The sequence below is a fragment of the Saccostrea cucullata genome, unplaced genomic scaffold (assembly GCF_032062105.1).
Source record: "Saccostrea cucullata isolate Sc308-1 unplaced genomic scaffold, CSIRO_AGI_Scuc_v1 ctg10174, whole genome shotgun sequence".
In the NCBI taxonomy this organism is placed as follows: domain Eukaryota; kingdom Metazoa; phylum Mollusca; class Bivalvia; order Ostreida; family Ostreidae; genus Saccostrea; species Saccostrea cuccullata.
This window is the reverse complement of record NW_026924716.1, coordinates 1875-24355: the sequence shown is the minus strand read 5'-3', so window position 1 is coordinate 24355 and position 22481 is coordinate 1875. Positions and strand designations below refer to the sequence as shown.

The window sequence follows — 22481 nt, the reverse complement described above, 5'->3', positions numbered from 1 at the left end:
AGAAGGTATGGTTAGCTTGCACGTGCACGCACGTGCATGCATTTAGAACGAGTATAATTAAAAATACACTTGAATGAGTGATGTTTATTACTTTTGGACGGAATGCTTTAATATATAGTATATTAAAAAATATATATGGTGTAGACAAGATGATATGGTCATAACTCACATGCATTCACATGCGCTGGGGTGCAATGCAAAAATTTGAATATAATTGGTATCCTTTTGGGAAAACGTTGTTAAAGTCAAAAATGCACAGAGTTTGTCTTATTTAATGAAGCTTACAGGGAATATGGCACCAAAAGGGAGTTGGGGAGCGTTTGGGGAACATCTGCAACGGTTCCCGTTACAATTAGCACTAGTTTCAATTTGAAATACATGTATATCATAATTATGACACTGTGAAAGTAAAGTATATTCACACACTATGCATACACATTTATCAAACGAAAGGTATTAATCATAAAGTATTCTTATTAATATTATAGGCAAATTTTAGCAGAGTTTTCGATACAAACTTATCTCATTATCACAGTAGTGGCATTTTAAAGGTGATTTATTAGATCTTAAAGGTGAAATTGAACACCATTTAAATGACATTGAATTGAGTGGCGTCTTATGTTAAATCAATCACAGTACACTCTATAAGGAGATCCCCCAGAATCAACACCGGGACGAGGAATTTAAACACTCCTCTTGTACATATGAACAGTTATGACATTTCTCTCTCAAAATGGCCAATGAAATTGAACTTTTCTGATGAGAAAGTCTATTTAACATGATAACCAACTTATTACACTCCTTTATTTAATATGAATCCATTACCATGATTACTTATTTTGTTCAATGTGTTAATTCAAAAGCCATGTAAGCTTTAACAATCTTATCATGCTTATCGTGCTTATAGTGCCATTCTTTTATTGGCAATATAATCTTACTTCCAGTAACTAGTCCTTGGTAAACATGGTAAATTGTGCATGTTCATCTGATTCTCATGTTCATCAAGATCAAAAATACTTTTTCTAATATGCATACATGTATAACCATGATTACAGGACAGAAGACGAGGAAATGCTGCAGGGCCAATTCGGCCAAAAGTAATAAATTCAATCTATTCCCTTATCATGCTTATTATAAGTGACCATGCAATCTTGTCATTTTCATCCTTTTACATTTTCCGACAGTGGTAAATTAAATATTGATTTGTGTCTTTTATTGATTTTCCTTATTTGACATTTCTAAAGGAAGCTCTTCTTTTCCATTCACCTCCAACACGTGCCTCAACAGTCATTTATTATTAATGACAAAATATGACCTGACAGATGTGGCTTTATTTATTCCACCTGACAAACTTTATATGCATCTAAATCTCTTGTTTAATACTCATGGATAAACACGATAAAATCTGGTGCAACATTTGACACAATGATATTGCATTTTTTTGTTTGTTTCGGATATGCATTGACGTTTTATTGATTTTTCTTTTATTTATTTATTTTTTTTTTTTGGAGAATCTTGCAAAAGGTGAGAAACCCCAGCTTACCTTAAGAAGGGGAGTTTTAGATTCACTGTCCCCAATGTTGCTCTTGGCATGCCACTCTAGAAGAACTTTTACTATATCAGCATGGCCTCTTGCACAAGCAAGATGCAAAGCAGTCCTGTTATAATATACAAAATATTTTAATGAATAGCTTTAAATCAGAAATTAGTTTCCAGAACATGTTTAATAACTATATTAATTTATATATTTTTATATAGCATGTACAATGTATAAAGTACATTCATATGTTACCAAATCCTGATTTCTTAATATGGTTAAATCTCTTAAATACTTTAATTAACAATCAGGAAATTTAAATATTTTCACTGTCTGTGCATGGTTGTTGCAAACTGAAGCAATTGTTATTTTAAATAATCACTGATAATACTGCATTGTCATCCATGCGCTTAAAAATGCAGGTTTTATATTTTCAAATTGGTGGCTATAACGTTATATGGCACAGACAACTGTGTCTTAATTCATGAATACCACCAAGAAATCATTTATAAAAACAATATATGGCACTTTAGTGTGTAGCACTTATTCAGGAATGTGCCAATACCCAGCGATTGCGCTAAATTGTAAATATGCAAATTTATGTACATGTGCAGTATGAGCAAAATGCCTAATAATATTAATAATATTTCTTTAATGTAATTTTTTGTGTGCAATCCACTGAGTAACAATTATAATATACATAAAGTACAAGTATGTCAATGTGTCGCCTAATTTTGAATGTCTTTACAATTTAAGGCTAGGTATTTAAACTCATTGAAATGACATTCTTAATACTTTTAACTGCCCCGAAAGATTTTAGTATTGACTTCTTTAAACATGCAGATCCCGTAAATTTAAATACATTGATCATGTTGATCATTATGTTCTGTTGGTATCAACAAACTTATATATGTCTTTGAAATGTTTACAAAGTACTACAGAAAAACAATCCAAATTCCTCAAGCATACCGTTATCTCAAAAGATGACAGCGGAATGCAATGAAATACAAGTCATATCTTGTTGTACTGGGCAAATGTACACCTGTATTTTAAATTACCTACGTCCACTATTGCGGATAAGCATGCCGCTTGTTTTTTTTCTCAAATAAAATAATATGACCGTAAATACCTGTTTTCTTTGTCTAGAGAGCTTGTATCCTTTTTCACAAGTTGCACTACTTTGGACAAATCTCCAGTCCATGCTGCTTTGTGAAGTTTCGGGAGATCTTTTTCGCGAACAACATAACCAGTCTCTGTCCCTCCCGTAGCCTCTTCAGAGCCAGCTGCCTGTGGGTCGTAACTACCCTGTCTCTGGGTCTTCTTCTTTATTGTTTTAATAAATTTCTTCATTTTCGACGATAGATACTAGTTTTCAAATTCATAAGAGGCTGTTGCTGGTTTGAACATCGGCCATGACTGTAAACAAATGACATCGGAAGTCTCTTTAGAAAAGTCAGAGAAGTTTCGAATGTCGATTACATATTTTGGCGCGCTTTCTGAAATAGAAAAAACGAACGAATCCCTGAATAAAAGACTTTCCAATAAATTTGTTATTAAAATGGTGAATGAATTGACTCAAAGGCATTGGAAGCAAATAAAAGTGTGTGTGCGTGGGGGGGGGGGGGCTACATGAAAGGGAGGATAAACAATCCCCAAAAAGAAATTTAAGTAATAATTCAAATCAAGTTATTATAAATAGTTGATAAGTTAGGTTATTTGAAAACCGGAGTTATGTCCAAGAGACGATGTAGTTACGATATCGACACATTACTTTTTTTTTTATATCAAATCACACAATTATTTATCTCATACGACTATCGTTTTAACAAAACTTAAAGACTTCCCCTGCAAAACTACATGAAGATTGCAAATTCAAATTGATGACATGTAAGAAAGTAGATCGTGTTCAAAATTTAGAAATTTTGCTATCTGCGTCTTTGAAAACATTATGTGACAATTGCTGGAGCTTTACATCAAGCGAACTTCTGACTGAAAGTTGCAAGGACCAAGGGATCATGAAAATTAACTCTGTTCGATGGCAGTACAAAACGTTCTAGGCAAGTCCAGATTCATTGTTGATCCATGGTAAGTTACACCTACATAACTAGGTAGGCAAGCTTAGTATAATATAAGCTAAAGAAAGCATTGTGGAAGATGTTAAAGGAATCTTATAACAACAACTTAACTGCTAGGCTTTACTTTCTCCGAAAACGATTTAAAGGCGCGAGGGGGGGGGGGGGGGGTTAACATCCGTCTTCAAGTAGCCAATACACTGCAGGTACCTTGATCAAATAAGAAACTTCTTTGACATATAAATTAAAGTCTTTTTCATGCTTTTAACGACATTATTGCTCTTAAACGCAAGAATTTTTACAGTGTCAAAACCGGAAGTGCTATTTATAAAGCATCTACCCGTTGATAAAGCATAGGTTTGTCCAACGGTGTATATCATCCACACGTATGAGATAAAAGAATTTCCAATAAATGTGTTATTAAAATGGTGAATAAATTGACTCAAAGGCATTGGAAGCAAATAAAAGTGTGTGTGCGGGGGGGGGGGGCTACATGAAAGGGAGGATAAACAATCCCCAAAAAGAAATTTAAGTAATAATTCAAATCAAGTTATTATAAATAGTTGATAAGTTAGGTTATTTGAAAACCGGAGTTATGTCCAAGAGACGATGTAGTTACGATATCGACACATTACTTTTTTAAATGTAGTTTACTATAATATTTCTTTATACTTGTGTGTTTATTACAATACTTAATTCATGTTTTAAGAAGTTTTCCTTAGTTTAACCATATTTTATTTGAACATGACAAGCAAACAATACAGGCAAGAAGTACAAAAATCAAAAAGGATTCGGAAACAAGTTTCAAATTTTTATGCTAATCCGATTTATGATAAAGATGAAGGATCCTTATTAGATAGAACTTTACATAACACGGTATACGTATAAAGCTGCTTACAACAATATTTGAGATTGACATACATATTGAATATGAAATCATGTTAAATTACACATGCAAATGAAAGTTTTTCTTACTGTTAATATCCACGTTATCGTGACGATATCGCCTGAATCATGATTGTTCAAAGAATTATCCATGGTTAATATCTATCCTTAATATTGTGTCTTTAACATGTGTTATTTGAAAAGTATCTTTTATTAAACTGTAGTGTCGATATCGTCGATATATATCGACGAGATCTCATCGATATCGAATCATGTTTGCTCAGCCCTTGGTAAATTATGTCTCTGTATTTTGTATGTGTGTTTCTGTTAAATTACTTTTACGACAATTGTACCTGCCATCGATATCGTATCGTATCGATATCGAATTATGATTGTCAAAAACATATTTCTTTACCAACCTTCATCCTAATACAAAACCAGTTAACCTTTATTTTTAACGTACCCCAAGACAATCTAACTTCTGTGTTTCTTTATGCAACGCTTCTGCATATTTACTCCCTGATTATAAGTTAACCCTACTACCGATATCATATCGATATCGAATCGTGATTGTTAAAACTTATTTAACAACTTTTACTCTAGCCAACATCTTACTCTAAAACTCGAAAACTGAAGTGGAAAAAAATCTTTAATCTTATGCAGTTTAATATAAACATTTCTGATTCTAAAGGAAAAATTACTCTATTAATATTATTTCTAATTAATGACATGCGTCTACATGTTATAATTCAATCTGATTTTAATCAGAGAGAGAGAGAGAGAGAGAGAGAGAGAGAGAGAGAGAGAGAGGGGAGAGAGTGTGTGTGTGTTTTAGATTTGCAATTTAGCTACCATTCAATTAATTGAGCCCTGGAGCAAAAAAACATTAATATTTCCGTTTTTGAGGATACCCTTAATGTTTCAAAATAAAACTGCATGGACTGTCGTGAACGTACAATAGCTTGAGAAAAGCGTAAAGTGTAAATTTTCCTTAAATAACAAAATAATCAATATAAAGAATTTCCTGAATTCAACAAATGAAAAACAAGTACTCAGATAGTAAAATTTATTTTAAATGGAAGTGTTTTGAAATAAAATGAAAAATTCGGAAAACTAATATAACTTATTCTCGCATCATTTCTACGGTACATCTTCTGAGGTAATGAGATTTTAAAAATAAATTCATAAAGGTTCCCGTCTGCGTTGAATTCATGTTCAGTCTTATCTGTCAGTCAAGATCAAGGTCTCTGAGAAACATTCTTACATGCTATTATTTCGCGAAATAACGCGAAGGCCTAACCCGAAAGTTACACGTATAACGTGAAAGTTTTGCGTTTATTGTTTTGAAAATAATTACTCTACGACTAGGCCCAAAAAGTTAGTAAAAGACTATGAAATGAAAACGAACATTTTAAGTCGGGATCGGCCTTCGATTTTCTCAAGCATTTCCCAATGGACAATGGCTGAGTGTGGAGACGACATTGTCTTTCAGTCGTCTTTAGATATCAACAAAAAGCCACACCAGGTTCAGCTCACACGGAGGCATCTTACATGGGACGTAGCCTCTCCAGGAAAGCCGTCCCGGAAAGCGGACAGTCCGTCATCGCAGCCATTTATCGGTAAGATTATTTGGGTCAACAGATTTGGTAATTTGCAAATCAAATGTCAACAAACAGTAAACAAAGCTGCAAAGGAGTGAAAAGTTTGCTTATGCGTAGAAGAAACAAAGACAAAAAATGACCATGATAGATGTAAAAAAAAAATTGAAACTACTGTACTATGTTGAAAGTAAAATACACTGGAGATGGATCAAATTTATATTTTAGAATGTACACTATATCTTTCATTCGAAAAGTTGTGGTGGAATGCCCTAACCACCTCTACCGTGATGGCTCAAGACTTGACTGTTTCAAGGCTCACCTTCGTCTATAAGTCACCAGCCAAATAATTCTTATTTTAAACTCACTTGTAAATAGACTGTTACATTTTTAATTTTTTTTAAACATGCGCACACCTGGTGGCATAATAGTCAGCTAATTGACAGAGGCCACCTACCAGTAGAAGCAGCAGTAGAAACGGTGCGTCGATTTACCCAAAAGAATCCAAAAGAACCCAAAAGGACCCAAATGTAAATTAAAAACAACACAAAAGGACTTGAAATAAAGAGAATAAATTAATATTTTATGAACATGCACTTCCATATTTGATTTAAAATAAAACTTAGATTGGGGGGTGTATGGGAAGGGGTGGGGGTCCCCCTCCAACCCCCATCCCCCCACCCTGACCATCCCAGATACCAAATGCCTAGAACATGTCATAAAATAAAACTTATTTCTATATTAAATAATTATCATGTAGTAATATATGGTAAAATAGGAGATAGGAGAAATATAATAATACATTGTTATTTTCAGCTAAAATGAATTAAAAAAAAAACATATCTGACCTGCGTTTTATGTGCTATATAAGATATATGTTATTTCTCAAAGAAAAGTTGCAACGATAAAAATTTATGTTTTTGCCAACTTTTATGTTAACTTATAATATAATATTCATAATTTAATATAAATTATTAATGTTCAGTATATAATAATATATTCATTTTGAGTCCTTTTGGGTTCCTTTTGGGTAAATCGACGCATGCACCCATCAAAAATCATTAATTTTGTATCTATGTAAGGAGTATATCTGTTATGAATCAGTATCAAAGTATATTTTTTTAGGTAATTAAATATAATAAATGGGAATTCTGTTTAAATAAAGAAGGTAAACTGAGTATATAGTCTGATCATACACACAGTCAAACCTTAATTGCTGTCTGTATAGCAGTTTGGGATATATAGACTGTGGATATCTGAGTGTAGCTTAGTGGAAGACTCAGCACCTGTCCTGACTAATGCAAGGGGTCCCAGGTTCAATTCCCAGTCCAGCCATATATTGACATAAATTTTTTGTGTAAAATATGTTTAAATTGTGCATTTTAATATGTTGAAATGCATTTCGAGGCCCCTTATCATGGCTTGATGGGTAATTAAAATGTCTTGTAATTTGTATTTCGTATTTTCTTTATGCATTTCTCCTTTCCTAATAAATTTGATGACCAGTGTATGTGTGTGTGTGTGGGGGGGGAGAGCTTGTTCACGTGAGAAATATCTGAAAGGGCCCGTGAACTTTTGTCTTGGAGGATGAAGATTCACTTACTGATCTGTTTATGGAAGGAGAAATGTAGCAGTACAAGCAATATGAATGGTAGATATCAGCGTCGTTAGTTCAGTGATAGAGCACCTGACAAGGGATCCCGGATTTGATTCCCAGTCAAGCCATAACATTAATTCTATTTTATGCATTTCTCTTTTCTTACTACATCGGGAACTCAGTGAAACTTAGAGAATGTTTACTTACGAGTAGCTATTAATTAAAAAAACTTATATCTTAATTCTTTAATAACTGTGGAACTGCCTTTTTACAGAGGAAATAAAATATAGGTATAATGTGGTGAAACATAGTATAACAGAACAATAACAGAACATAACAAATTGTTTAATATACAGTGTTTTAAAATTATTCATCAACTAAAACTTTGCCAAATGTTATCAATTTGCCCTGCAAAAGAGTATTTATGGTACTGGATTATATCTCACAGTGAAGAGGTTGATTAAACATGTTGAATGTACTTAAGGAATTATTTTCATTGCAACAGGCCACTCGGGATGTAAACATGTGCCATTAAAAGAAGTGATTGCCGTCAATCTAGAACGCAGTTTGAACAAAGTAACAACTCCGAAGTCGACCAAGAAGAGCTCCTCCACCCCCCTGAAGGACTCCCCCATTTATATAGAGCTCCAGGCTATTCATCCTGTCTCTTTCTCTGTCCATTTTGTCAAGCGATGCCCCAACCACAAATGGAAAAAGAAGAAGGTGACATTTTTCTGCCAAGGGGAAAACATATGCAGGACATGGGTTGACAAGATTGAGGAAGCACTTTCAAATCCAGGTAAGGCATAGTCTTCTTAGATTTAACATGTTTAGAGCATTGTCTTCATAGATTGTTTATCGCAGAGTCATAATGCTCATGACAAGAGTTATAATGCTCAAGAGCAAGTATAGCTATAGAGAATTGTCATTTCTTTACAGTTGTTTAATTTGTAACAAATTGTTAAATTCCTCTTAATTAAAAACAAAATTAGGTAAATTACATTTAGAATCATCACAATTCGTGTTAAAGGCTAGCATAATTTTCTTTCTAAGAAAGATAGGCCATACATGGAATCATTGGAATAAAATGTTTTTAAGTTTATTGCATGATAATCGGAAAATAATTGCTCAAATGAATAATTGATTGAGTGAACCAGCAAGGGAGTTTTGGGTAGTAGACTGTACAGATAATCTTATTATAAATTGCAGCCATGTTAGTGTCTACAGAAGGAAATGAAGATAATATTAAATATGTCAGATATTCCTACACAGTTCTATCCGGTCCCTAGCTGCAATAATGTAGCCCTCTCCGATTTTTTTTTATCTGATATTTTCTGGAGAGGGCTACAATTCCATCGCACCTCCGTAATGGTGCAAATATATTTTTTTGATACGGGTGATTGGAGGCAAAATAAATTATTTTTACATTAAACTTACTTCTTATAAGACGGAATTTTTATTCACTGTCAACAAAATAGCCTGTTAAACTCGAAAACCATGTAAAATAAATCTGTGTCTTTCCCAGCTGCAATATTCAGCAGCCATGACAGTTCACGCGTGACGTATTGAGACTTTCGCTTGAAATTTGGAACAACCAAATAAAGCAAATGTCGATGTTTATAAACGATTGTGCTATAATATATTACAAAAACATCGATAAATAAAACCATTTCAAGTGTTATTTTTGCGCAAACAGCGATACGTATGCTTAAAATAAGGGAATTCCTAGTAGATCCGCTCCTATAGAACCTAAATTCTCATTGGCTGTCCCAAAATACAATCCATCAAGGTCAGTAAACATGGCGGATAAATTCAAGTTAAGCTGTTGACACACACGAAAAATAACCGATATATGGATCGTTGTGAATATTTTTGGATCGATTTATGTTTTGCATAATTACATATTTGGATTCCAGGTAAGAGATGATAATAAAATAGCCGTTTATAGATAATTTGAGCCGAAATCCGTGCGGGAGTGATCCACTGCCGCATCTGCACCATTATAGAGATCCTAAGGAGTTGTAGCCCTCTCCCAAAAAAAAAAAAAAAAAAAAAAATCGGAGAGGGCTACATTATTGCAGCTATCCGGTCCCTTATGGCACGTGTTAAAATTGATCTGCAGATAAAAATATAAATGTATTTTTGTAGATTGTCTATAAATTTTCCCTGAGAGAATTCTTGTTGGAGAATAACTATTAACTTCTATCTATAAGTCTATTGAGTTAATGCGACTTTTTTAATGAATGCTGGATTTTTTCCATAGGCTGTTATAAGAATAAAATAAACATATTTTTAATAGTAGGGGCGAAAAGATGGATATCTATGTAGATTTTGTGAACTCATCCCTGATTCCAGATCATGCTGACAGAGTACAGTATCAATCAATCAAGGAAGAGATTATACTAACTTATGTTAAAAAAAATAAGAGGCATGTTTTACATGTACATGTATTACCAGTGAAACAGTCGGCCTTGTATCTGGTCTTCATAACAGCCCATAACACTTTATGTAATTAGATGATAAGCAATGACATGATATAATAGTCACCTCACCCATTAAGACTTATGCATGTTAGCTATAATCAATGATTATAATGGTCATGAAGACATGATATAAGATTTAGATGCTATAATTATTGCCTATACATGTATTTTAATAGAGACAAAAATGTGTAATCCACATTTATCCATATTTATTCAACTTGTTCTGGAGCATACTATAGAAACATCAATTTTCTTGAGCATAAAATTTTGTTGATTTGTCATGTATTTGTCAAAACGTAGTCTATAAAAATTTTATATAGATTATTTTGTTGTTTAGAAATTAAACCAATGCAAAATGTAGTCATATAAAAATTTTATATGGGATTTATTTTGTTGTTTAGAAATTAAACCATTGCAAAATGTAGTCATATAAAAATTTTATATGGGATTTATTTTTGTTGATAATTGTTAACAACAAAATAACTGAAATTTAATCTCCAAAGAATATTTTTGCTTCTACAGTAGTACAGCTTATATCTATAGTATTAATATTACTTGAATTTTACATGTATTACATTGCTTGTCTGTAGAAATGATATAAATACTTCTAGGAGATATACCATATATGCAGAATTTTTAGCAAGGATTTAATTTGGGCATTATTAGCAATGGTGCCAAGATCGTTAGAATTGAATATCGCTAAAAATCAATTGCGCTTAATTTGTAATGGCTTCTATAGTGAGCTTTTTAAAATCGCTAAAATTACGTCTTGCTAAAAATAAAATACCAATTTTTAAGGAAAAATTTCTAAGATTGAGTCTTGCTAAAATTTACACTTATACGATAATGTATTTTATGTTAATTATTGTGTTGTAATTTTTCAGTACTAAAAAGACCAAGGAGCTTACTGGTGTTTATTAATCCATTTGGGGGGAAGAGGCGAGCCCCGCGGGTCTACGAGGAATCGGTGGCCCCTCTTCTGGATCTGGCCAAAATCAAAACCCATGTCATCAGTACGTATAAAAGCACAGAAATATTGAATATTAAAAAGCGTTGGCTTCAAGTTGAGATGTACATGAATATCGTATTACATGCATTATACAAGTATAAGATATACCTGCATACAAAAGCATTATGCATGTTCATGCAGAGTTGGGTAAACTGTAGAATAAATTGGATACCGGATTTCCTGTTTTGATATTTTAATGTATCTTGTAACTGTAATTCAGAATCCTTGAAATATGATTAGAATTTAGAACTAGTTATACTCAAGTTGTAGGAGTACATGTATATTAGTCATGATATGCCAGTACCTAACACTCTCTGATCAGATTTATCTTGTTTCAGCTACCACACATGCAGGGCATGCAAGAGAGGTTTTGGAGAAGTACAATTTACAGTCAGTGGATGGGTGAGTAGTTCCAGTTCAGCAGTTTGTAATGTATTCCTTGCTTATAGCGAGCGCAGTGAGAAACATTGCTAGCGAAGCAAGCCATATAGACTAACATATAAGAACAGATGAATTTCAGAATGATATATACTTCCAGTTCGAGAGTTGTGTTTCAAATTGAAGCTAAAACATACGTTTATAGGAAGGAGAAACATGTCTCATAAGTTAACCATGCTACCTAGTAAACTGTTCTTTTTGTTCCTTAATTTAAAAAAAAAGATTTAAGAGACCAAGGTAAGCCTCTCCTCAGAAAAAGGGGAAAAAATTAAGGTACTGAAGTTTTAAACAAAAATTGCAGTTACTAGCCCGGATGCTGGAGGCCATATACATTTCTTAAATTAATCTTTTTGGATACCTGACTGCGTATGTATGTCACAAAGAGTTTTAATGCTAAATAAATGACTTCTTTGTTATGTTAGTACTAATTTTTGATAAATGTACTAATATCATCTAATTTTTATGCCCCGCCATGAATATTGCCGGGGCATATAGTGTTTGTCATGTCCGTCTTCCGTTCTTCCGTCCTTCCGTCACACTTTGCGTTTAGCTCTGTTCAAAGCTAAGTTTCAAAGAAACTATCCAAGATATTTTCATCAAACTTCATATGCTGATAGATACTGATGAGAGCTATGCAACTGCATCAACATTATTTTACCTTGACCTTTCCTTTGACCTTGACCTCACTTTTCTTAAATTAGTGTTTAGCTCAGTTTTAAACATACCATTCAAGATGGTGTTATCAAACTTCACATGTGGATACAAACTTGCACGGAGGATGCATCTAAGGATGAACATTACCAGACTTGCTTCGGATGCTGGATCTGACCTACATTTTCCAGATGAGTGACCAGGTTAAAGTTTTTGGAGCAGGTCCATTCCTAAGGAACTATAAGCCCAACTTGGACCAAACGTGCATGGATGATGCATCTAAGGATGGACACTACCAGACTTGCTTCCGATGCTGGATCTGACCTATATTTTCAGTCCAAAGTAACTATAAGTCCTACCTGAACCCAACTTGCATGGATGATGCATCTAGGGATGGACACTACCTGACTTGCTTCGGATGCTGGATCTGACCTATTTTTTCATTCCCAAGTATTATTGTTTTACAAACAGCATGACAGTTAGCTAGATGGGGCGTGCTAAAATTTTGTGACCTGATTTTCATTTTACTCAGTCATTGGATGCTTTATTTCAATGGAATCAATACTAATTTGCATATGAAACTCAGAATACTACAATATCCTGAGAATACTGGCCAATCACATTGAATGATTGTTCACCAGTGCGGCATTTGTACTCACCAGCAACACGTGGTCAGTCAAAGCCCGTTCTTTGTCCTCAATAAAGCATGTAATATTTTTGTTATGATTTTACCGGATGGTTTTATATACGTATAAGAAAATTCAAAGAATAGAATTAGTAAGGCTACTCTGCTGCTGTTGTACTATGCAGCTATCAATATCATCATTGTAGGTTGTAAAACTTGCTTTGTCCGTCCACGTGTAACTGTTGTTTACTGCATGCTAGTAAACATGTGATTCAATACGATTGGTCAGTATTGTCAGTGGTATTGTTGGGTTCTCTGTTTCATATGCAAAGTATTTTTGATTCCATTGAAATCAAACATCCAATCGATGAGTAAAACGATTATCAGCACACAAAAATTTAGCACGCCCTATAAAGCAAACTGTCACGCTGTTTGTAAAACAATAATAACTATAAGTCCTACCTGAACCAAATTTGCATGGATGATGCATCTAAGGATGGACACTACCAGACTTGCTTCGGATGCTGGATCTGACCTATATTTTCATTCCCAAGTAACTATAAGCCCTGCCTGAACCAAACTTGCATGGATGATGCATCTATGGATGAACACTACCAGACTTGCTTCGAATGCTGGATCTGACCTATATTTTCATTCCCAAGTAACTATAAGCCCTACCTGAACCAAACTTGCATGGATGATGCATCTAGGGATGGACACTACCAGACTTGCTTCGGATGCTGGATCTGACCTATATTTTCATTCCCAAGTAACTATAAGCCCTACCTGAACCCAACTTGCATGGATGATGCATCTTGGGATGGACACTACCAGACTTGCTTCGGATGCTGGATCTGACCTATATTTTCAGTCCAAAGTAACTATAAGTCCTACCTGAACTCAACTTGCTTGGATGATGCATCTAGGGATGGACACTACCTGACTTGCTTTGGATGCTGGATCTGACCTATATTTTCATTCCCAAGTAACTATAAGCCCTACCTGAACCAAACTTGCATGGATGATGCATCTAGGGATGGACACTACCAGACTTGATTCGGCTGCTGGATCTGACCTATATTTTCATTCCCAAGTAACTATAAGCCCTACCTGAACCAAACTTGCATGGATGATGCATCTAGGGATGGACACTACCAGACTTGCTTCGGATGCTGGATCTGACCTATATTTTCATTCCCAAGTAACTATAAGCCCTACCTGAACCAAACTTGCATGGATAATGCAGCTAGGGATGGACACTACCAGACTTGCTTCGGATGCTGGATCTGAAAATTTTTATTCCCTAGTAACTATAAGCCCTACCTGAACCAAACTGATCAAATTTTATACAAATTTTCATGTTGTTTTACTAATATATCCACGGCGGGGCATTCATGTCCTATGGACATATTTCTAGTTGTATTACTGTGAAATCGCAAAGTTTTATAGGGTTTTAATTTTTGTTGTTTTCGAGATATTTGAGACCCACAAATTCATGTCCACCATGAAATATGAAATGTTACATAACTACTAAACATTTTCTAATTCATGAAATCAAATCCCCAAAAACCAAGAGTTTTTCCTCAAACCACAAGAATTTGACCCCACAAAAATATGAATTTTACAGTTTTTATGATCAGTTTTGAGTTACTATTTCAAAATATACTGTAAATCAACTATTATTCAGCTCATCTTTTATTCGCGATTGGTCAGTTTGAAATCAATCCACGATGATTAATTTTCGGGTCTGAGAAAACATTCTCTACTAATATAAAGCAAAATAAATGGTTCACGGCAACAAATATTCACGAATTAAAGTAGGTCGTGAAACTCGTGATTATTTGTGGCACACAAATAAAAGTTGGTTTACAGTATATTGTTTTTGTGCAATGAATTTATAAATGTACTTCTGTTTGGAAGGGTGGTGTGTGTGGGTGGGGATGGAATGTTCACAGAGCTCCTGAATGGTCTGGTCAACAGGAAAATGTCCGAGGCAGGGAAAACTCAGACCATAACAGAACAACCCATCTCTCCAGATCTACGAATTGGAATCATTCCAGCAGGTCTGTCTGTAAAGAGTCTGTCAAGGTCAAACAAATGAAAGATATAAAAGTGAATAGATATACATGTATTGTACTAGATATAGCAATTAACAATTGTTGGTATTTACTAAAGACTGTTCTTCAGGCTTGCAGGTTTAAAGTTCATTTGATTTAATTTCTTTTGTTATGCCCCTCTTTGAAGAAGGGAGGGCTTATTGCTTTGCTGCTGTCTGTCGGTCTGTCAGTCCATTTAGTTTCCGTTCATTTTCTTCACAACCGTTGCACATACTGAAATGAAATTTGGTATACAGGTATATCAGATGAATGTCTAGGTCAAGTTTTGTTTGGGGTACGATCGCATCATAATTGACAGAGTTATGCCCCTTGAACTAAGAAAAATTCCAATTATTTGCAGTTTACATTCATTTTCTTTCGAGAGGTTGCACATATTGAAATGGAATTAAGTATACAGATTAGTCAGATGAATATCTAGGTCAAATTCTGTCTTGGGTATGATTGCTCCATAATTGAAAAAGTTATGCCCCTTGGACTTCCAATTATTTGCAGTTTTCATTCATTTTCTTCGGAGAGGTTGCACATATTGAAAAGGAATTTACTATACAGATTAGTCAGATGAATATCTAGGTCAAGATATGTTTTGGGCATGATCGCACCATTTTTGACAGAGCTATGCCCTTTTGGACTTAGAAAAATTCCAATTTTTGGGGGAGGGGGGCATAAGTGTTTTACAAACATCTCTTGTTTTTTTTTTGTTAAAACCTTTAGAAGCCTATTATGTCAGAGGACATGTATATCACCTAGTACAGGTTGTATGTTTTTATTTTAGGTTCTACAGATGCCATATGTTATTCCACGACAGGGATCAATGATCCTGTGACCTCAGCAATCCACATTATCGTAGGTGAGACAAAAGACACAAAATATTTTAATTTCATAGTATAATCTCGATAAAAACTCAATCTAAAGTGAAACCTGTCCTATCCGACATGCACTGGGAGATGAATTTTATGTTGAAATAGACAAGGTCTCAGATTAGACAGTGTACAAAAACATGGAAAATAGTAAAATAGGAATGAAATTTAATGTCGGAATTCGCAGTGTGACATATTACACAAGTGCCAGATAAGACAGTTTTCAAAGTATTTAGGAATAATTACCCTTTGTTTGAAATTTGATAAAAGAATATACCCAGTGATATTTATTTTAATTTCCATATAACTATATGTAGAGTATGAGTACTCAAAAGTCCTGACATCTTACAATTTACAAAAGATACAGACAAAAAAAGGGGTGTGCTGTTTTAATTATTGAAGATTTGACTTGTAGGTGATAGCACAGCCATAGATGTCTGCTCAATCTATGACGGGGACCAATTTTTACGATACAGCAGCTCAATGTTAGCGTACGGTTACTATGGTGATATGTTAAAAGATAGTGAAAATAACAGGTGGATGGGACCAAAGCGGTACCAAATTGCAGGTATTGATTTAATCTGTAGCAGTAATCACAACACTGAATAAAGAATAAAACTCAGCATTGTCCATTTACATGCAGACTATAGCTGAGAAGAAAAGTTTTAGAATACACATCTTTTTTTTCTTGGGGTTTGAGTATACATTTCCTTGAAATTAATAAATTAAAGACCTAAATATAAAGCAGGTTGGAAACATGTTAGCATCATATTCAGCTACCAATCTTGTTATAATTACTTTTAACATCAATATACAAGACAAGGGCTGAAGATCAGTAGTGCTATGACACCTTCTCTTAAACTGCACCCAACATGTACTGATATTTAAAATGTAAAAGGCAGTAGACTCCTAATTCAATAACAATATTTTCAGCATGAAAGCTTGTAATAGGATGTTGTACAACATCTATGAAATTTTGTTTGGAAAATGCAATAAAATATGTTATTTTTTCTTTACAGGTGCAAAGAAGTTTTTGGGTAACAAGTCTTATGAAGGGGAGGTGTCATTTAAACTGGCCTCCTCGACCGATTCTAACCCCAGGGACAAAATCACCTGTAACTCGGGGTAGGAACTTTAATTTCTCTAATTTGTTAAAAAAGATGAACTTGTTTATTTTATTTAAAGATCTTTCAGTTTTGAATTTAGACATACATAAGAGAAAAGTGAAATTTGTAATCCATATTTGCAACACACTATCATGCCTTTAGTTTTCAGAAGACTGGTTAAGTATCTGAAATTATGGTAACAAAAGTGCTTCAATTATTGTAATTTCTTTGATTAGGGAAATGAACTGGATATGATATTTGTATGAATTTGTATACATGTATAATTAAAAATATACATATCTTTACCTCCATTATAGTTTGCTCAAAATGAAATATATATTTTAATGCTTCATTTTCAGTTGTAATATTTGTGCCATGAGTAAGAACTCACAGGAGGAAAAAGGTAAGCCATTAAAAAAGGCAAAAAAGTTTGAAATATTTCTTAAAGCAGTAATTTTTTCCCCCGAAATAATTGCCTGATACGATAAATGTACATAAAGTTTAAAACATCTGCAATGCCCTGTAGAATCTACCACCTCCCTCTCTTATGCAGATGCATGTTGCCAGGGTGTTTTACAAAAAAAAAAAAAAAAATTAAAATGTTCTTCTGTTAATGAATATTTAGAAGTTTACAGTACTTTGTTTACCTCACATTTGTCACTTTATATATGCAAGTATTAATTGTGTAAAATTGTGTTATGTTATGACTGTTCATGACTGTATGCTAACATGGTAATTGTCAATAAAGTGAATTGAATTGTTTATTTTAGGATCTGAGGGGTGGCACACAGTGAGGGGTAAGTTTTTAGCAGTGGCCAGCTTCACCATGAGCTGCCGGTGTCTGATCAGTCCCCTGGGCCCCTCCCCCTACTGCCATCTCGGGGACGGAACCTCCGACCTGCTCCTGATACAGCAGTGTTCTCGTGTCCAGTTCTTACGTCACCTGTATAGGTGTTCCACAACCAACGGCAACCAGGTAAGTCATATACATGAGATAATATTTACATAAATGATCATATTAATGGTACATGCATAATTAAAATTGTGGAATTCATAAATTAATGGTCATATGAGGGGGATCATTTTAGAAAAGTGACCTTGATTAATCTTGTGACCTTGTGAGCTTTTTGTATTTATTTTGTATTTGAAATAACAAATATACAGGTCAATGATCATAATATGCAAGATTATTCATTATGGATTAAATTTAAATGGTAGAGTTATTATTACAACTTTAAATTTTCTTTTCCAGTTTGATCTGCCATTCATTAAGATATTTCGGGTGAGGGAGTGGAGTTTTTCTGTCCCGACGACCAATGACTCTGAGAGTGACACCCAGTCTAGATCCTCCACCTCCAGCAGGGCAAGCCGTGCCTCCACTCAGAGTGTGTGGAACTGTGACGGGGAGGTCGTGACTTCCATTAACCTTCAGATCAGGTAGAAACACTTAGTGGTACAGAGAATTGATCTCTTTTTCAGCCAAGCCCAAAACAAGTACATACATGTTTTCCCTCAATTCACTGAATGAAACCATTTGAAATATGCTGTGGGTTGGGTCCAATGGCAACATGCTGACTCAGGACCCCTGGCAATATTCTTGTAGTGTAGATTCATCATTTTAAAAATCTTTCAAGATAGCTATAGGGTAAGAACTAAGAATTTAGAGTAAGAAACGATAAAACAATAACAAATGATTATACTGACTTTATCATTTAAAACACCAGCCTTTTTTCACAATTTCACTCTGACATACATAATTTCGACTCAAATGAGTTTTATGAATCTTTTGTTTTGTGTGTTTTCTAGCAATTCTTAGCAGTCATCTTAGTTCTGCAGTTCAGCTGTGTCAACTGTGTTAAGGAGAATGTGTCTGGTAAATGTACAGTTTATACTTTATTTCAGGACCCACTGTCAGCTGATCAAGCTTTTTGCCAGGGGGATCGAGGAACTGGAAGTAAACCCGTCCCAGTGCTGCACCCCGTGTTGTGATTCGTGTGACCCCGAGGACAAATACACTAGTATAGGAGGTCACCCCTGAGTGACCATCACAGGTAGATATAGGTCACATGAGAGATTATAACCGTCACACTTGATATGAAGCGAGGCACCTCAAGTGGTTCATTCATGTTACTTTGCTTTGAAATCACATTTCTATTTAGTGAATGCTGTCATTAGATCTTTTCTATTTGATGAAAGAAATCACATTCTTTACAAGTAATTGTTTCTGTGGGAAGGTTGTTTGAGTACATGTATTGCCATTTAGAAATGGAGTTTGAGAAAAAAAAGATGAAAGACGATAATGGTGTCTGTATGAACTTTTACAAAGACAAGATTTTATGCCCATAGATAGGATTATTCATAAAGTATGCGAAGAAGGAGGTGAATCAATAGCAGTCTGTGATACTATTTATGTTTTTAATGTCATAATTATGTTTATGCTGTATTTTTCTCAGAAATGTAGTACACTGTACATCATTATCAGATACTTGCTGCTGTCAGAGTTAACATGTTTTAACACACTATCCATTCATAGGACCAGGGTATATATTTTTTGAGAGTGTAAAATTATCTTCATCAAAAGAAGTGAACAAGAGGAAAATAGGAAAAATGTATCTGTCCAGTTTAGCATTTTCAAACAGTGTTTGTCATAGATTGCCTAACATTCCATTCAAACAACTTTTCACAAGCACACATAATAAATGTGGTGTGATGTACACATTTGTATAGTGTTCATGTATCTCTTCAACTATTCATCTATTCATCAAAATTTCATCTAATTTGAAAAGTATCAAAATAACCTAAAGTAAGTATTCTGTGCAATATTGTATATTTTAAGCTGTCTGTTTTCTTTGGAGGAATAAGGGTAGACAAATTGCAAATTAAATTTTTTTTAGTTTAGAAAATTAATACTTTGTTTCCCTCTTTAGTGGGAATTCTCTCTCTCTCTCTCTCTTTCTCTCTCCTTGAAGAAAAAAAGTTCTAAATTTCATCTGTCAACAAAGCATAATTAATGAGCATTTCATAAATCATATTGCATCGCTGAATCGTCAGTATTTTCCAAATTTCAAACAGGAAGAAATTTCATTCATTGAAACTTAGTTTTTACATGTAATTCAATTTTATTCATTCAAAAAAAGAGCCAAAATAATATTTGATTGAATCATTTAAAACTAAAAGTGAACTGTAAACCTATTTGCTGCTTGCGTACGTAGTCTGTTGTACATTAAATTCCCCCCCCCCCCAAAAAAAACCTCATAGCAATGAAAACAGTTCACTATAACTTTAACGTTCAGAAAATTGCTATTTGTGTAGTACTGTGTTATCTTATTCTGATCCTCTTTTTTCTTCAGTGATTCTTATCATGGTACAAAAATTAGCTGTGCTTGAAAATAATTGAATGGATGTTTATTTTGAAGAAGTATTAGAATTTCTTTGTTTTTTTCAAATAGATCAACATATTGATGGGAATCAAGTATTTTTCATTTTAGCATAATACTGTACACATTAATTTGACTCATCTAGGTTTTCTGTGATAATGTCGATCTCTATACATGTATACAAACTTTGAAATATTTTCACTGCATCAAGGGAGGAAACAAAAGCTTACCTTCAACAACACATGCACTAATATCAACTGAGAAATTTTGGACTTGTACAATAATATTTGGTGTAGGTGATATTTAAAATTTCAGTGTTTGACATTTTGGTACAGTGAAATACTTAAAAAGTTAATACAGTGAAATGCTTAAAAAGTTAAATCAATGCAAATCAACCAATGTTCAATGCAATTAGTAATCAGTTCATTGTGTATTGTAGCCATATATTTTTAAATACTTGTGTATCGAAATTTTAGACCTTTTCAATGATAATAATTGTGCTGATAGAAATATATTAAGCATATTTCAGTGTCTGCTAATTGGGTGCAATAGCTACTTTCAAGTTAAACCAATGCAAATCTATTTATATTCAATGCAATTAGTTATCAGTGAATTGTGTAATCATAGCTATATATTTTTAAATACATGTACTTGTGTATTGAAATTTTAGACCTTTTCAATAATAATAATTGTGCTGATAGAAATATATTAAGCATATTTCAGTGTCTGCTAATTGGGTGCAATAGCTACTTTAAAGTTAAACCAATGCAAATCTATTTATATTCAATGCAATTAGTTATCAGTGAATTGTGTAATCATAGCTATATATTTTTAAATACTTGTATATTGAAATCCCAAGAAGTCATTTAGATCCAATCGAAAAATATAGTAGCCTTGTATTCTGTAAGCTTTTATCAGGCATATGTATATAAACTTAGAATTCCTATTTAAAATAAGAAAGACAGCTTCTTTTTGAAAACAAAATATATAATAAATATTGCTTTCTCTTCAACAGAAATACATTGATTTGTAACTGTTTTGCTCCTTTATTGCCTTTTATTTCATGTGAATGTAAATCATTCATAACAATATAAATAATTTACAGTGCATTTCTGAGAGTTTGTATACAAGACTAAATTGCAAACCTTAAAATCAAATGTACAGGCAAACTCATGCAATATATCAAAATTGATTGTTGTTTGTACAGATGGAAGTAAAGTATGAGTGTGTTTTAGCTGTGTTTATGAACAAATCCTAGATGTCAATTTTTTATAGGACATTTGTGATGTGGTGAACTTCAGTGAAGACAGCATCTATTCAGGGGGTTGTAGTAGGGATGCCTTATTTTATGGAATTACATGTAGGAGTATCATAAGTGGGCTGGTAAAAAATTATGCAGAATTGATGCGCAGGAACAAAATATACACAAAACTCAAAATTTTTTATAAAAGAATCTTTACTTTAGTAATCAACAAAATTCCATTTCAAATTTGTTTCGATTTTTAAAAAAAATTGTAATGTAGTCTCATGATATTAAAGGAAAATCTGCATTTCACGGGTATCATGAAAATGGGTGCTCATTCTAATTGTAGACAGAAGCCTTGAATATTGCTTATTTATTATACATTTCATTGTAATCTCAAAAATCATAAAAAATTAATTAATGAGTATGATTCTGTAAGGTTGTTCTTGTAACTTTTAGCTATCTCCATATATCGCCATTTGCTGTACCAAAAAAGCAATATTGATCTATATATTTTTTAATTTTATCAATATTTATAAGATTGCAATTTATCTGCCTCCTTTTATAAACATATATTTTTGGAGCTCTAATTAATTATACACTACAGAAAGTCTTTAAAATTTTACCTGGTAATTTGAATTGTTGCTGTCCTTACCAAAGTTCACCACACAAGATTATATTTTGATTAACCTGCAAGTGAATCTTTATATAAGTTAAAGATTTTTTGCAAAAGATTATAGAAGTCATACTTTACTGTGTACTTCAACATGCCCAGGTTGCTCTTGAAAGAATAAAGCCCCCCACCCCCACACACACACATATACAGAGAATTATGGATAAAATGTTATTTGAAATATTAATAGCTTTTTTTTGGTCATCAATCAAT

General features: G+C 33.5%; 2 protein-coding genes across 2 annotated transcripts; one reads left to right on the top strand and one right to left on the bottom strand.

The window, feature by feature from the left end:
• Positions 1-1543: 1543 nt before the first annotated feature.
• On the bottom strand, positions 1544-2940 carry LOC134267109 (ankyrin repeat domain-containing protein 7-like; the record flags this gene model as incomplete). Its single annotated transcript, XM_062749332.1, has 2 exons — positions 2667-2940; positions 1544-1658 (listed from the first exon to the last, which is right to left on the bottom strand). Coding segments are annotated over exons 1-2 (336 nt in total), but the record flags the coding sequence as incomplete, so codon positions are not given.
• Positions 2941-5953: 3013 nt separating this feature from the next.
• On the top strand, positions 5954-20225 carry LOC134267108 (ceramide kinase-like). Its single transcript, XM_062749331.1, has 12 exons — positions 5954-6113; positions 8195-8488; positions 11057-11185; positions 11520-11583; positions 14816-14958; positions 15785-15859; positions 16285-16437; positions 16889-16994; positions 17335-17378; positions 17746-17951; positions 18228-18412; positions 18878-20225. The coding sequence occupies exons 1-12, from the start codon at positions 5954-5956 to the stop codon at positions 19011-19013; spliced, it is 1695 nt and encodes a 564-aa protein (XP_062605315.1). The 3' UTR covers positions 19014-20225.
• Positions 20226-22481: the final 2256 nt, after the last annotated feature.

Coding starts and splice junctions, on each gene's coding strand:
- LOC134267108 (XM_062749331.1), top strand. CDS start 5,954: ATGGCTGAGTGTGGAGACGACATTGTCTTTCAGTCGTCTTTAGATATC. Junction 14,959..15,784: donor AATTGGAATCATTCCAGCAG/GTCTGTCTGTAA, acceptor TTTTTATTTTAG/GTTCTACAGATGCCATATGT. Junction 16,438..16,888: donor AAAGCGGTACCAAATTGCAG/GTATTGATTTAA, acceptor TTTTCTTTACAG/GTGCAAAGAAGTTTTTGGGT.